This window comes from Chaetodon trifascialis, chromosome 7, assembly GCF_039877785.1.
Source record: "Chaetodon trifascialis isolate fChaTrf1 chromosome 7, fChaTrf1.hap1, whole genome shotgun sequence".
In the NCBI taxonomy this organism is placed as follows: domain Eukaryota; kingdom Metazoa; phylum Chordata; class Actinopteri; order Chaetodontiformes; family Chaetodontidae; genus Chaetodon; species Chaetodon trifascialis.
Genome location: NC_092062.1, coordinates 26,656,358 through 26,673,611, shown reverse-complemented (window position 1 = coordinate 26,673,611; position 17,254 = coordinate 26,656,358). Strand labels below are relative to the sequence as shown.

Here is a 17,254-nt window from a genome sequence, read left to right as displayed (position 1 = left end):
TAGCTGAAGTGTCCAGCGATGGTGTGATAAGAGGCTCATTTGGAAGATTACACACAGTGTACACACACACCTCACACTGATCACAGTGTGTCTGCAGGGGATTCACTGTCAGTGTTTCTGCTCTGTATTTCATTTGAAAATCTCCATTAACTGACATTTTTAGCACTTTTAGCTCAAAGCCGCCGAGCGCTGAGGGCGGCTGCAGGTCCCGGCCTGAGAATAATCTATTGATGATGTTGGGAAGTGTTTCTGCTTGTCAGTAGAGGTTGATAAAGGTTATTGATTATTTAAATGCCCCCTCAGAAGGAGCCTGTCTTTACTCAAAGATGGACGGAGTGTTTTCAGCGTATTGGCTTTCCTTAGCGTTCGTGGATTTAAGGTCATCTTTGCATTTTAACTGCATGGCGTAGTTTTGGTTTAGTGTTCAGAGGCATTGACGCATCTGTGAGACGTCTCATCCCAACACAATGAAGGTGCATTGATCCACTCGTTCATCTTTTTATGAGCACTCAAACAGAGAAAAGCACCTGAACATTTGTTCCCAGACCTGCTGGATTATTCGTCTGCAGACCTCCAGTCAGCTCCTCTCTCTGCACCTTTAAGAAAATACTCTCTGAATGATTCTTAGTTATTCAGTGTCTGGAAGAGACTTTTTTCAAATCTCATTGTTTCAGCGGCGGCAGCTTAAATGCACCGCAGTCGAAGCTCAGCAGATAAAAAGGGAACTGTCGGCATGTCCAGGTGGCACACGGGGCATCGGTGATACTTCAGTCCACGTTGTTATTGCACTCTGTTCTCCGCGTCATGCTTGGCTTTCCAACCATGATGAAGGGCTGCATGTCACATGTCAGCGTCCGTCTCTTCATACCATGAAGCTTTGTGTTTTGGGGTTTTTTCCTGTAGTTGCAGAACACAGCGGTAGTAAACCACCACGTCTGATAAACCATAATACATGAATCACCTTCACCGTTTGGCAGCTGCGGCGATGATGCATGAGTGAACCTCTGGATTGTTTCCTGAATTCATTAATTAGTGAATTAGTTTCTTGATCAATCACTTAGTAAAAGTCAAACGCCAATCACGATTTCCCAGAGCAGAAGGTGTGATATCTTTAGACGCTTATTTTGTCCAACCAGCAGCCTGAAACCCAAAGATATTCAGTTCACACTGATGTAAAACAAGAAAAGAAAATCTCACAGAAGAAGCTGAAACCATCCAAGCTTTGGCCTGAAAAATGATTCATTAATCATTCAAATATTGGTCAAATCCTCCAATCAGCACAGGTGACCTGGACGCACCGAGGTTAAAAGGAGCAATTTCATCTGAGCTAACTAAATCCGTCAATGTGGAGACGTGTCACTGTGACACAAGCTCAACGTTTTCCCACCTCGAGCCAACCAAACCGCTGACTGTCATCATTTTATCCACTGCTTTTGATTTGGTCAATTGGTTTGTTGATCCACAGAAAATGAATCTGCAGCTACTTTGATGGTTAATTGTTTCCGTCATTTGTCAAGTAAATGAGAGGGTTGAATAAAACAAGGAAGCTGGAGAAGCCACCTCCAGCTCTGGGAAGCTAAAATGAACATTTTTCTCTATTTTCTGACTTTTACAGACAAAAAGATGAATCAGTTACTTGAGAGCATAATCAGTCAGGCTCCCTGCAGATAATGTCTAACATTATTTGGCAGTTTTTTTCCTGCTGAGCGATGTAAAACAGAACTGCATGCACTTTTCACCGCGGGCCTCTGCTATCCGTTTCCATTACTCTGACCATCTCGCAGGTCGCTGGCAGCTCTGTACACTCACTGCTGGCCCTAAATGTCATTTCACTCGCAGCTGATGAGGCCAAACGCAGGCCACGTATGTGGATGAGAGCGGTGCATTCGGTGGAAGGGACGGAGGACGGATCAATAACCTGAGGGAACGAGAGAAGAAGAAGAAACAGGGTGTTCGAGAGAAGGGGCGATGGAAGTTGAGTGCGATGGATTCACTGACCTTTACACCATTTGGGACCTCATCTGTGAAAGGTATCTGGAGGCTGTCATGGCGTGTCAGCCCTGTTTGGCTGCAGAGAACTCCACCTGCAGCAGGGACACGCCGGCGCTGGAGCTCCAGCAGGATTCAGAGAAATCGACTCGGATGGTCTAAACAGAACACATCCTTGCCAAGAGCACGGCCCTTTGCTTCACTCGCTGTCCAAACACTTCCCGTAAACACCCACGCCGTGATTTAAGTTCGGACTCAGCGGATCCGTCCAGCCATCCGTCCATCTATTCATCATCACTGCTGCTGCTTGGACGTGAGTCCTTCAGCATGCAGGACGCCTCGTCTGCTTTCTGTGACAGCGGCTGATTCGTTCCAGACGATTACTGTCGAAACTCTCCAATAACTCTCCGATTGTTTGCGAGACAGACTCCCCTGCGATTTCGGAGCTCAGACCTTTAAATGGTGATAATGCTGTCTGCTGTCTTACTATCTTGAATACCCAAGACTCACTGAGGCGTGTTTTGGCATTGGAACAGCCACTATTATTACACTGTCACCTTTCCGCTGATGCACCGACGCCGCTGAACAAAGAACACTTCAGACTTTAAGTTTGCTAAACTAAACCTGCACTTTTGCCATTTCTGCAACAAGTCTGTGGATAAATCAAGTTTTAAGTGAGAAGAAGTGATCTGCTGCAGCATGGACAGAACAGAACAAGGATTAATGATTCCCAACAAGAGCCATCTCCGGCTCGAAAGGTGCAAACTGAAGCCCTCAATCCGAACTCTCCTTACGGCTAATAAAATCCATTTTACTGAATCAACACTGTGTGACACGATGAGCTTGTCAAAAAGCTCTTTAAAGAGGGCATTAGAGGGCCATTCTGGTCAGTTTACATGTTGTTTACACACATTTAGCTGATTGCAGAGCTGTCTGTTGCAGCAGCAGGACCAGCTCTGTGTTTATATGTTTGCACAGCTTATCCGCCGGTGATACGACAGGCAGGCTTTTAACTCTCGATAACAGACTCTCGATAGAGACATCATAAAAATCTACACCGGCTTCCAGTTGATTTAAGAAAAAAGGACTTTTTAGTGATTAATTTTCAAGAGGAAAAATGGTTCATTAGCAGCTTATATTGAGTTTTTTTTTTTGTTGTTGTTGTTTTTCTTGACTGTTTCAGGGACTGGATTACAGTCAAATGATGATGATGATGATGATGATGATGATGATGATGGGGCGTTTGCAGTCAGGGCCTCTACATCTAATTTACTCTTTGCGACTCCCTCTACAAATAGTTCATGTGTGCTTGGCAGTAACCACACAGCTGGCATGTTCATAAAACAGTGCCTGCTTTTGCCTGTTACCTCTGCGTGTGTGTGTGTGCGTGCGCGCTGAGGGGAGATCCATCTGAAGCTTTATTTCCCCAGGCTCTCTCTGCTCCACTCAACGCACAGGGAGCTAATCAATATTGATGCATGCAATCCTCTGGAAAAGCAGCCAGGAGAGTGAGAACTACGTGCATCACATGCAACAAACATGACTGATACACATGTATATAGATCTATGCGGATATTTTGCATTAAACGTGCGACTAACCTTGGGCTGATTAGCATTTCAGACGCTTGGCGATAATGTTTGAATTGAAGGTGACTGAAGAAAATCGAGCTTTCTAGATTAGAAACCAATATTCAGGCCGGTAAGAGTCACAAGGAGGGAAAAAAATGGATAAGATATTGCTTTGACCCAAGAGTGACACATTATCCAAGAGCAATTTTCTTATTCTCTCAGTCAGAGCAGAAGTGGAAAGAAGCAAAGTGATTCAGTGAGACGCTGGGATGGGAATTGCTTTTCATAGCTGCCTGCGAGTTCAGGGAACGGGGAGTTCAGGAGTCGGGGCCGGGCAGCGCATCGACCGGGCTGCTGCAGGGACGAGGGAGCTCATCAGTGGGCAGAGCAGATGAGGGGGGTTCACACAGCTGGTGCGACCTGGGAAAAGTCTGTTTAGTCAATAGAGAACGTAAAGCGATGAAAAACACAACATTACTAATTCATGCCATTTTCAGAACAAATGGTTGAATTATACAGCACAGGAGGCCCACAGATCTATCCAACATTGTTTATTCAGAGGGTTGTTTTTTTTTTTTTTGGACTTGACAGATAAAGAGATGAGACTGACAGCTGAAACGCTTCTTTTTCTTCCTCTTAGCAACAATTAGAAGGACGCCGACTGGGACCGCACTGAAGTTCAGAGATGACGGTTTTTTGTCTGGTCGTGGGTCATTTGATGAGCAGCATTTCAAACCAGACAGCGGGGGGGGTGAAGGAGCTACAGGAGAGGGTTTGAAAATGCCTGGGCTGCATTCAACAGTCCAAATACCTTCAGTCAGGAGGAGAAGACTTATTGTATGTTTGGAATTTCCTCGGTGGATTCAGATAGTTGAGTTCTTGCTGGTGATAAATATTTCCGTCTAATTTATGTTAAAAACACAAAAAAATAAATAAATAAATCATCCATGGAAATACCTTTTGGCCACAGTTATGCCGACTTCACCCTTTAAGGCTCATGTGCACAGACTTGAAGGCCTTTAACTGCGGCTCCACTCGCGTGTTTCTCTTTTGGATTTATAGCTACTGTTCAGCGCTGAACAACTGCTGCAGGAGACCTTTGAGCACATCGTAACATCATTTCATCGGTTTCAGCTCGATCACATTAGAAGCTAGTTCCGACTGGCTCAGGACGCCACAGTGCACAGCTGTCAAACACAGCGTTTACGTAATGCCCGCCGGCTGTCGTCTGACGACAGCTTGGCCTCTGGGGGCCGATGTTTGGGGCCTCTGGTGGAGCCGGACAAGACGTCCTCGTGCGCCAGTGACTGTTTACAGTCCGACTGGAAGCTTGAGACACACAGACAACATTTCTGCTCCTCTCTGTAAACAGATGTCAGCATGCAAGTGCAGATAAATAAATAAAACAATTAAAAGCTAAATTGTTGTGATTGGATAGTTGATGGCTTCTGGGACTGCGTTCTGCTTCTTTTGGCCTCCACATGCCCAAACCCTGCTCAAACCTGATTGGTCAGTGCTATTTGTAGAGACCAGATTGCTTCCAATACCGAAATCTTGTTCCTTGCTTACATATTTTACCTTCATGTATCTGCTGGTATCTGTTCACCGAGATCAACACAGTGCTAAATTGATGAGCTGTCAATTGATCAACACCACGTAGAGCTCAATTACAGGCCTGTAGTTGAACTGTATTTTAAATCCCAATCGCAATTTTGCTCAGAAAAAGGTCAATTCAGTATCTTCCCGCCTTTTGCAGCTGTCAGTTGATTAGCCAACACCTCCCTAAAAACAACCCGACAATAAATCCACAAAGACTCACTGAATTGGATTTGGTGTTTCTAATTTTTAGCATACCCTCATCACATTGTGGACAAAATATTAGACACACTTCTCGGAACAATAACACCAAGTGAGCATAAAATGAAATCAACATCTCTTTGACGAACACGGAACATGATCCCTTTCCTGAAGGTAGCACTTATTGCAGGGCTGCTGTCTCAGACTGGGCTAATTTTAGCTCGGTGCAAACTGAGTGTAGCTCATGTAAAGATGGCAAACATGTCGTGTAACGATCATTCTGGAGCATCCTTTGTCCAAGCAGCAGAAAGCAAGTTAAACTTACTGTGAGGAGACAGAAATGTGGACAGAAATGACAGACAGACAGAAATGTGGACTGTTGACATGAACAGCAAGCAAGCAAGGGCACTTTTGAAGCAGCATGTGGGGGAAGGCGTCACAAAAGACTCCAACTCTGCTCTGCCTACTTGTCAGCTGATATAATATGGCACAATTACAGTAAATCACAGGGTAATTGTGGATGTAAGACTTCACCAGGAATGGTCATGAAGCTATTATTACTGTTCAGTTCCTGTTCTTCCCAATCATCTCACCAGACCTGAGTTTAAATGCTGACGAAGGGTAATCAAAGTGTTGTGACTTTTCATCGCCCAGACAAAACCTCTGAAACACTGCAGGTGGATGATCTGTTGCATTCAACACTGACTGACTGATGATGAAACACAGCAAAGCTCAGGACAGTGAAACACATCTTTAAACAATGAGCAGCTTGACCTGAACCACTAACGTGACAGCAGTCTTTGTTTTTGGACATGACCTCCCATTCAGTCTGCAGTCCAGACGCATCATGTGGGCTTCCTACGAGACGTGTTCAATCATTCTGCTCAGAAAAACAGCTGAGCCAAATGAGTACGAGTAAACATGGAGCGAGTTTTAAATAAAGAGGGAAACAGTTTGGGAGCACACCTGGACGAAAAGAAAAACCGTGGCATCTTTTTACACGATGCAGACTTCGAAAAGTAACTGTGAAATTACATTTATTTGATTTATTATTTTTCCATAGTTGGAGCAGTCAGAGCGTCACAGCTCTGGCTCTCCTGAAATGGGAGGACCATGCCCTGAAAATAAAGGCCGAACATTTTCCCAAATGAAATGCTGACATTTGAAAACGCGTCAACGTCCAGACTGTCTCTAAGTGCGTCCTCCACGCCCAGTCGTGGTTCCTCCTCATGCAGCTGCTGGTTGTGATGTTTGAGACTTTGCTGTTGGTTTGTATGAATACATTCTGCTATCAGTCCTTCTGTGTCGCCGTGGAGGAGCTCTCCACAGGGGCGACCCTCGTTATCGGATACAGATATCTACAGACAAATAAAACTTTTTGTTTCTCCACAGACATGTTCATATATCTTTTATAAAATAAATCTTATATTTCCAAGTATACAATAATAAAATGATGCACTCTGCAGAAAAAAAGGTAACAGGAAACTCCATATATACACATAGTATATTATACTATTTTGGCAGACGAGAACATGGACAGTTCAGTTTTGTAAACAGCTCTTTACTCTCATTCATGAAGTTTCCATCCACTCTTTTCTTTTCTTCTTCCGTTCCCTCCTCGCTTCATCTGTCCTGTTACATTCATAACTCCAAGAAATTGTGCTTTAAGAAATCTCTTCCAACAACCCAAGGGCTCTTTTTTTGTCTCCTTGGTAGTAGAAGTAGAAGTGCACTGTCTCTGAACAGTAGGTCAAAGTCTTAAATGGTCGCGTGGCTGGTCGTTCGCTCGGCTCTTCCAACTCACCCAGGAAATGAGAGACTTGGTCAGAGGAATGAAGGGAGGGCGACGAACGGATGCGTTAAGACTGTAGGTTAATGAGGTTTATGTGAGGGAAAGCTAGGACTTCTATCTGGCACTGATCATCATCAGCGTTTCTACATGTTATCCCTTTCAGCGTTTTCCCCAAATGTTGTGTTTTCTGCTGGGTGTATTTATATGATGTGTGCACATCAGATGCGTAGCAGATGTTTAAAAAAAAAAAAAAAAAAAAAAAAGCTTTCGGTGCAGCTTCTAAACATTTTAAGACTGAGAAATAATGACAGTAATTTTCCAAACTTCTCTAAACCTCGTGTGATCTGAACTTGGGTAGGATTTGTGTCCTGGAGTAGTGGTGGCATTTTATTGATGATTACAAGGCAGAAGTCTGAGAGGTTACAGCTGTGCTTGGGATACAGGAATGTAGACGATGGAATGTGGAAAAACACTGGCGTGTGTTGAGTGATGATTCCAGGATAAAGACACGGAGAGCTTTGGGTTCTGAGCTCAGGAGGCAGGAACAGAGTCAAGGTCTGAAGGTGGGTGCCAGGAGAGCACCGGATCAGGACCGTGGATCTTTAGTTGTCCTCGTCAGTGAGCTCCTCCTCCCCAGTGGCCTTCTCGGGAATGGCCTCGAGGCTACGTCTGCTCTTGGACTCGGAGCCAGAGGAGCCGCCTGCTGCTCCGCCTTTACACAGGTTACAGGTTAGTGCAGCATAGTGGATCTGCTTGAGGTTCTCCTGGACTTCACTCCTGGCGTGCTTCAGAAGGTCTGCCTGACCCTGAGGGGTAAGTGTAGACCAAAGTGTTACAGCAGTGCAGGAGACAGATCTGCTTCAGCCCCTTTCAGACATGAGCCTTGATATGTAAATGTGATGGCAGTCGTACGTCTCTGTCGTGTCCGTGTAATCGCTGAAGAATTTTTATGTCGGAGTCAGGATAGTAATCTTATTTGATCAGACTGAGTAACATTTCCAACACAAGTCTGAATTAAATGTCATCACATTAACGTGTGGCAACAGCGGAGCAAGGTTAAATACACAGAGGAATTAAATGCAGTGTAAAAAGTGATCGTTTCATTACATTTTATGCACAAAGAAAATCAATTCAATAATCAAGAAAACACCCTAAAAAAGCCTGTTTTAAGGCAGTCCTTCACATGTCACATCAGTCTTAAAACGCAGTTTTGTGCTGCATGAATAAAATGTGATGATGTGATATGAAATCAATATCAAGCAAAATACTCTACAAATATGGATTAACGTGAGTCCCAGTGTGTTGTCATTTGGTGCGTGGGCACGGTCGAACATTCGACACATCCACAGTGGTCAGTGATGAAGGCTGAAGGCACAATAAGTTTTAATAACCATCACTAAATCATTTCTGTCTAACTCAGCAGTTCTGCTCTGTCTCTCACAACAGCTGCCAAATCTAATAAAAAATAAAGGTCCTGCCATGTCTGCATTATGGATGGAGGACTCTGGGTCTGTGAGGGCCGTCGCTGGGGGGGCAGCTTTTGACTGCCTGCATGCCTCAAGGTAAGAACCTCTTTCAGTGGTGTTGTGATGACCTTACAGTTAAATGATGACATGTCGAGCTAAGAACTGTTAATTAGCTAAGTTGTTTTGATTTAGTGCATGCTAAACATCACAGTTTGATGATTTCCATGGAAGTGTACTTCTTACTCCAAATTCCATGTGTTTAACATTACTGACATTAGGGCTGTGGTTACTGTTCTGCCAACGATTACGACACAAGTTGAGCTCCTTCACCGCAGTGCTGATGCCCCGATGGCCCTAAAGGATGCTGTACAAGTACAACAGTCAGTGTACCACAGGGCATGCAACAGACACCACTGTTAGTTAAGCTACATATATAAATTAAGCTTCACTATACTGAAGCTTCCTCCTGAGAAATGTAGCAAGCTAAGCTATACTACAGCAACAGGGCACAAGTAGTGCACTGCATACAAGCTATGCTCCTTATTTCCATCAAGTAAACTCAAGCCAAGTTGGTGTGTCTGTATTCCCCTGCAGCACAGTCGTTGTAAGCATCTGCCCAAAGGTTGGTGCGTGATATCTCCATCATACAGAAGTGCTTTTGTCAGCCGCAGAGTACACACGGTGATGTCACTTTGTGATCCTCTGCGGTTTTATTTTTGGGAAAATGCTGCTTTTGTGGATACTGCCACACTACTTGATCAATAAAAGAGCTGAGCTACTGAAAAGCTATTTGATTCAGAAACCAGCTATGCGGCTGAAAAATGTAGTTAAAGTAGTAACACTAACACACACGCACATACTGATGTGGCACGCAGCACAGACGCTCCTGTGGCGACAAAACCAGCTGCTCCTCTGGTTATTCAATTCCCTTCAAATGAGGCTGAACGTTCACACAGCTTTTCTTGCTTATCCCTCAATATTAAATACACCAACACTGCTCTGGCATGTTAGTCTACAGTAGATGCTACTAGCCACATTAGCCACAGAACGTGTCAAGGCCAAGTTCAACAGGCTAACCAGCCAAATAAATAGTAAAGCAACAAGTTGCAACTGAAAACAGAAATTTGTGTTTGTGGTTCCTAACATTACCTTCCACATCTGTGTTACTGGAGTAGGTGTTATAATGAGGTTAGTTATTGGATATAACTCCTGTTCTGTGAGTTGCTCTACCTGCATTTTATCACAGCCACAGTAGCGCAATTTATTTCTAATATGTTAAATCTTTTATCACAGTAATGATGGTATTGGAAAATTCATGTGTTGGCATATTGTGACACCAGTGATGGTGACGAAACCGGTATACCCCCACCCTAACCCCCCACCCCTGTCATAACCACAACGCAATTAAATGATTTGGAATCACACAGATGTCCCCCTGCCGTTACTATTGTAGCAGTAATATTACAGTAATTGTAGCGTGAGTTTTTCCCTCACTATCCTCACTCTAAAATTATCTGTAAATTCACATTCTAAAGCTGATATTTCCAAAATTTCTACCCTGAATGCCTTTCTTGGGGATCAGGGCTGCATATTTCTTAAAAAAAACAGCATCAAGCACTGTTAAGATCTCATAAATCAATATTTCTTTAATCAGTGTGACAAATTTGAACTTATAGCAACCATTAGTGTCATGTCCATGTTTATTGATAAGGGAATTAAAGAATCAGCTAATGTGAATACAATGAATGACTGAGGCCACATCAAACGACAGCTCAGTCTGATTAGCAGGGTGGTTGCTGGTAATTTATACGAGTGAAACCTCACTCAATAAATGTTTCGACGCAGGATTTACTAACTATTATTTAACACCCACAAGGATCACAAAACGGACTGTACATCCCACAGGTCTTCAGTCATTCTGGGTTGTTTTCAGGCCCTCATGTGCACTTCTCATGACAACTGCATTTGGAATCTAGTCTACTGCCCAGAGCTAACAAGCTGTCATAACTGAACTAACACCGTCAAAGTCCTACAACCCCGACTGGAAATGTTCACATGTAAAACTGCCCACGGCCACTGACCCCGACCTCCTCAGACACACACATTTCAAATTACAGTGTGCAATGTGGCAAGTGGGCTCTACTTCCACAGGAAAATACAAAAACAGTGTATTACATGTTGGAGCAGCACAGTGGTCACTCGTGCATGGCCTGCTGTGAATGGAAACTCTCACCTTCAGTATGGTGATGTTCCAGGTGAAGCTCTCCACCGCCTTGTGCAGCTTCCTGCCTTTCAACCCTTCCTTCACAGCCAAGTTATGGAGGTTCTCGTGAAATTCCATCGCTGGGAGAGAGAGAGAGAGAGAGAGAGAGAGAGAGAGAGAGAGAGAGAGAGAGAGAGAGAGAGAGAGAGAGAGAGAGAGACAGATGAGAACAAGTGTCGAGTCAGTCTTTATGGTTGGAATTCATGGTGGTTTGTGAGACAGAGGAGTCGCTGTGAGGTGACTGGAGTCTGGGAGATGTGACTGGGTGCTAGGCCTGTCACTGTGAGGAAACACATTAGAGCAAAGACACTGGCATGTACTGTCAACATTTCACAGTCTGCTCCTGCAGCAGAAGGGCTGAGCATGTGGAAGACAGTACAGAGATTCTCTGGCTGTGGAGGATTCCTCTCTCCCTCCTCAGCATTTGCAATGTGATAATAGCCAGGACCTGAAAGCTGATGTTGAGGGTGGGAACTTCTGAACGAACTGAGGAGACGAGCTGTGGATTAGATTTAAGATGTGAAGAAGTCCAACTGTACAAGCTGCTGGTATCAAAAGGCTAATGTTTCTCACCATTTTCTGGACGGCAGATTTGAATGAGACAGAAGACATTATGGTAGCGAAAGTGTGAGCAAATATAAGTGCCAGCTAACACGGGAAGATGCATCCTGTTTCTCCTGGGTCTCCTGTTTGTTCTAACAATCCACTCAGTGTTGCATTAACTGTCATCGTGTGTCGTTCAGGAACACGTATGCCCTCATTTAGCAACACCGTGTTTCACAGTCATATCTGAAATGTAAGTCCTGGAGAAAAAAACGAAAGAGAAAGCAAAAAGGCAACGTAACTCAAAGGCAGAGCAGCAAACAAAAAGGAGAGCTGAAGGAAGCAGTGAGGCAGGATGAGAGGGAAAAGAAAGAGCCCCGGAAACGGAGGGAAAAGCAGAGGAGAGACGCAGTGTAGGCAGACAGACATGACGTTCTTTCACTGTGGATTAGCATCAAGGCATGGAACAGAGGAGGGATTTGTCTCCTGAGGAGCGTTCCCACCTCCTCTCTTCCTCTCCCTCTCTGAGTCTGAGTAAGGGCATGTTTAATGTTGAGTAGGCTTTACAGCGCAGCACTGACACTGCAGCAACAGGCGACCACGTTCTGTGAGCTAAACAAACCAAAGGGAGATGAAGCAGAGTCCCTACGTATGGAGCCCATGACTGCGTAACACACGCCTGCACTGGAGACTCCTACAGAGGACGCGCACGTTTCTGCTGGAAGCTCTATCAGCCGGAGTCGGTCCTGGCCCCTGTTGGTGCTGTTGCCATGGAAACATGGTGCGCAATAGAGACCCCCATCGTGTGAAATCACCATAATGGGTGTGGGGTTGGGCTGTTTTAGAGCGTCTCAGCCGAGGATGCAAGTCTGCCGCCAGATCTCAGGCGTGACTGTAACCTTAAACAATGGACAGAACGTACCGACACATGTGACACGTTCATCATGGTGGAACCGGACATTACACGCCGCGCTGCAATCACACATGCTTTTTTTTTTTTTTTTTTTCTTAATTTCCTGTGCTCTAACCAACATGTCAGATTATTTCTTCAATTTCAGGTCGGTATTCTGTAACTGCAGAACTGCTTGTGCTGCCGTGCACGTGAACCATGACTGTGCCGAAGAAAGTGCACAGCTTCCTCTATCTCACTCACACAGGAGGTTGCCTAGCAACATTTTATGGAGTCTGGCAGGCAATAAAGGGGAAGCTCATCGTCGGCGAGGTGTTTCAGACGCTGATGTCTGTGAGGCAATGCTGCAAGACGGAAACTGTACAATAAAGGCATGAAATGACTACAGTATGGAGTGGAAGATCCAAGGAGCATGACCTGAATCATTCACTGCATTGATTATTGGCAAGCCTGTCAAAATGACATGATTGTATCTTGTCATACCATGTGACAGGAAATACTGAAGAAAAGCTGCCAAACCATGTTCATGAATAATAATGACAACAACAGCTGCATCAATAATTTCTCAATTTACTAACCATTCAGTCGAGAAAATCTCAAAAGAATATGAAACAGCACTCACAGCCCAATGTGACAGCATCACATCACAGTCCAAAATCTAACATATTCAGTTTACTGTCACACAGAATATGGTGTTGAAAAGCAGGAAATCCTCACCTTGAGAAGCCAGAACCAGCAAATGTTTGGCATCTGGGGTTGAAAACTGACACTAAACTGATTATCAAAATTACTGACTAATTATAACATATAGCATTTTCCAAGATGAAGGTGAAATGTTTGATTTTATGAAAAATAACCTTGAAAACATGAAGAACAATCGGGTATATTAATGCACCGTCCTACATGCTGAACGATCTCACAGAATCCACATAAAAAAGTATTTTAACTTGTGTAACACAAACATTGGCTGTTTGCTTTGTCCTCTGCAAAATGCCACAGCAGCTCTGCTCTGCACACCGTAATTTTTCACTTGGCATTTGAGAAGATCTTCGGCACTGATCTTGTTAGTCTGCAGCAGGTTCAGCCATCCAGCTGCCCTGAATGCTAATTGGAACCTAAGTGAGTGTCGGGTTCAGGAAGTGACATCCATGTTTGAGCTGCAAACACCTGACTGTTCTCTGACGATGCCTTTGTGTGGGTTTTTTTTTTTTTTTTTTTTTGAAGGGGAAAGTGGGCCCTGTCTGAGCTGATGTGATGGATTATTCACAACTTTAATAGCTGTTGCTGCTGGAACGTTCCGCTTGCTGTAAAGGGGGAATTGGGTTTGTGCTGACCCAGTTTCTACACAACAGACAAGTGCATGAAACCACGCCACATGCACATATTGAAACACAAACATGTACATGTGCAGACGCACACACACCGCCGGGATAAAATTATGTCAGTTCAGAACGAAAAACAAGTCACTGTTCACGTTCATCAGTTTGCCATCTGTTGTGTCCTAGTTTTCAATTGTTGGCTGTCGAATTTCCTCCAGCTGATTTTAGATAATCATATATAATGGTGCTTTGAGACCAAAAGCCCCACAAAGCTTCTGTGGAAGCTCTTGGAAAAAAAGGTTTGGACTGCTTGAGTTTTCTCACTGCTGAGTTATTCATTTGACTATTGTTTCATATAAAAGAATGATTCACTCTGACAAGGCATTTATCAGCAAGGGCCTCAACTCACTGTGCAGCACAAAGGAAAGTTACATCAGATCCTTTTGTGCTTCCAAATGCACAAATCATGAAATGGAGTGTCATCTGCCCTCAGACAGAACCTACTGATAATGAAATGCTATTTTGTAATGATGAGTAAGTAATGAGGTAGAACAAGATCTACTACCATCTGGCAGACCTCCCTTCAGGCTCAAACACTTCAAATTATCTCAAAAGAGTTGTTCCGTCCCATGGAAGGTAAGCAACAGGTAGACCAGCAGACAGTAACAGCACAACATAAACAATTCACACTTGGGCTCTAAGAATCAAACAATATACAATATTAATGTGTTGAGCTACCATATTTTTAGGATGTACATATTATGAATAATTTCTATAATACTGCAGATCTGTAAACTGCTAGAAAAAAACAGCTCTTCAAAACAGCAGAGGGAACACGCTGATGACGGCTGTACAGACCAACAGAGCAATCCTGATTAAAGAACACAGACATCTGACTCATTTCATACAGTAGCCATTTTCAACTGAACCAAACCAAGCCCTCTAAATCTGAACCACATAGCAAACGGCCAAAATAAGAATCCTCGCTGCAGACATGAGCAGAGACTTCAGGGCATCTCTCTGATGCCAGACAGCTCAAGCACATCTTTATCCCAAAGCCACTGGCTGGTAATTGTTAAGGGCTGAAAGGTGGTTGAACTGAAAACACCAAGGAGAAAAAAAAAAATAACAGCGTGAAGCCTTTCATCCACATTCGCTAAAAGACACAGTCCTCCTCTCCGATGTGCCAAGACAATAGAAATTGAATATTTTATAGGTCATCTATCTGGAAGCCAATAGAGCTGAGCCGTGGTAATGACGGTCCCTCTTTCCTCACTTCCAGCAGGCGTACCCACTGACAAATTAGCCTTCTATGCTACTTAGACAGAATTCATTGGCAGAAAGTGCCGCGTTATGAAGCACATTAATGTCAAGATTGAGTTTCTTCTCATTAACAAGTTTTATCCAGACGTCTGCCTGGAATGCAACACTTACTTAGATTAAACAACAACTGGCGTAGAATAAAGAGTGACCCCTGAAAGTGACGGGAACACGGTTAAAAGACAGCAGCTGTCCTTCCTTTGACAACATCCTGTGCCTGCATCTTCCCTCTTGAGGCAGAGTCCGTGTGCTTATTCTTGAATCCATCACTGACGAGCTGCCAATCAAACTTTCCTTTGAAGAAAACCTGAGAGGGCTTGCTTTACTCCTGGCCATATAAAGTCATTATGATATGTGCTAGACAGCCAGGATTGAATAAACACGTGAAATCCACATGTGAGGGTCTGGCGATAGATAAACTGCAGCTTTGATGTTGTCTGAACCTTGGACCAAACCTTACATTTAGAATACAGCACAGAGGCTATTTGGGGTGTGAATCAAACACCTGTCTGAACCACAGCTTTTCAAAGGGAAGCAGTGACTGGATCACATACTTAAAAATGATTCAAATGGTAATTCCACTTGTGCAAATAAGCAAAGTATAATCAGTTCTTCTGAATTTCCTATTGAGTGATCTCCATTGTGTGGCTTCAGAGATGGTGGGACCAAAGGCGAGTATTCACTAGCAAACCAACAGGAAATTGCCTTTTATGGTTGTTTTCCTTCCGCCTCCTGAGCATGTCTTACCTGCTTTCTGAGTTTGCAGAATTCTGTCGTACACCCCTTCTGAGTTCTCCAGCAGAGTCTTGCTGGTCTGGATCACCTGAAAGGAGACAAACACATTGTTCATATTTGTCGTTTTTCCCCACATCAGCAAAACCGGCATCCCACAATAAAGCAGGGAGCAGTCTCCGTCTGGTGGCCGGGTGTTTCTATCCAGGGAGGGCTCTGAAAAACAAGCTGTTATTACAGGCACGTCGGTGGGCGTGGTCGCTGAGTTGCATTTTTTAAAGCCAAAATTAGAGGGAAGGAGACACAAGCAATTAGGGTGTTTATTAAAAGTAACATTTTTTTCGGCCGAACAGGAACTGAGTCTTGTCTTTAGGAGAAAAACATAACTGTCGATCCTGATACTTGAAAGCATCTCTCAAAGTTTTTTTTTAAAGAACAGGCGGATAATCAAAGTCATACGAGAGCACAACGGAAACGTGTGAGTCATTTTGAGGCAGACCACTGCCGTGTTATCTGTGAAACTGCAGCTGTGAAAGATGCTAAGTTTAGCTTCTATGGTGTTATTCTCAGCCTTAATTGAGTGCACAAACTCTGCTGACCTGCAGACTGTTAAAACTCTCCTGGTGGCCATTAAGGCGGACTCAAAGACTTTGGGAAATCCATTTACATATTAAATGCCAACACCGCATCTTCCCCACACCTTCCTAAAAAAAAAAACAGCTTTGGTTTCCTTACATAAGGACGGCTGCACAGTGGTGTTTTATGAGGTTAATGATGCGTATGTAGGCATCATCACTCTTATTTAAGAGTGAACACGGTTCCTGACAGACCGCTTGGATCATTCTCTCTGATTTTCTTAGAAACAGCTTGATTGATTCATGCGAAGGAGATGAAATATAAAGCCAAATGTTCTGCTTTTGATTTCAATTAGTGCCTGTTGGTTACAGGGGCCTTTGTGCATGCAGAATTATGATAATTGACTTGTACACTCCTCAAGTGACTTAAGTGCACTGCAAGGTTATGTCACAGAGCCAGGCTGCCCTGCTCAGCTGCCAAGACAGAAGGCAAGGAAAGAAAAACACCATTTTATTCAAGCTCAGTGTAACAAAGCCGCTCTGTGAAAAAAAGAGCAGTGATCAACATCATGTTCCTGAGATCGATCTCTGGACCATGCCAGCTCTGTGGCCAGTCAGCAAGGCAAGAGGGAGGCTGGGAGTGGGGGACGGTGGGTGTCAGGGACAGATAAACAGGTGCACAAACATTTTAATTTGTAACACCTTCATAATTTAGTCTCATCAAAGGTGATATTGTAGATTTTTCTTATTGTAAAATCCCATTAAAAGGCCAAAGCAAATAATGAATTTATCTTGTTTGTTGTTGTTGATGTTTGTATTATTTGTCCAAGAACTATTAAAAACACATAATCGAGCCACACCATTGCACTGGATGACATTTACCTTCATCACTATGAACATGGGCACGAGTTATGCCTGTTTGATTAACTAGAGATAAAAAAGTACAGTTTTTTTGAAAAGTGAAACCACTGTCTATATT

At 43.7% G+C, this 17,254-nt stretch overlaps 1 protein-coding gene across 1 annotated transcript in view; it reads right to left on the bottom strand.

Moving 5' to 3' along the window:
* Window positions 1-7,397: 7,397 nt before the first annotated feature.
* The window catches only part of LOC139333676 (inactive phospholipase C-like protein 2), a 34,244-nt gene continuing 24,387 nt past the window's right edge, over window positions 7,398-17,254 (bottom strand). The window contains exons 4-6 of the mRNA XM_070966275.1: window positions 15,716-15,791; window positions 10,847-10,956; window positions 7,398-7,953 (exon numbers count right to left, since the gene is read on the bottom strand). Of these exons, the coding sequence (XP_070822376.1) occupies window positions 7,750-7,953; window positions 10,847-10,956; window positions 15,716-15,791 (390 nt within the window). The 3' untranslated portion in view covers window positions 7,398-7,749. The remainder of the gene's footprint in view (window positions 7,954-10,846; window positions 10,957-15,715; window positions 15,792-17,254) is intronic.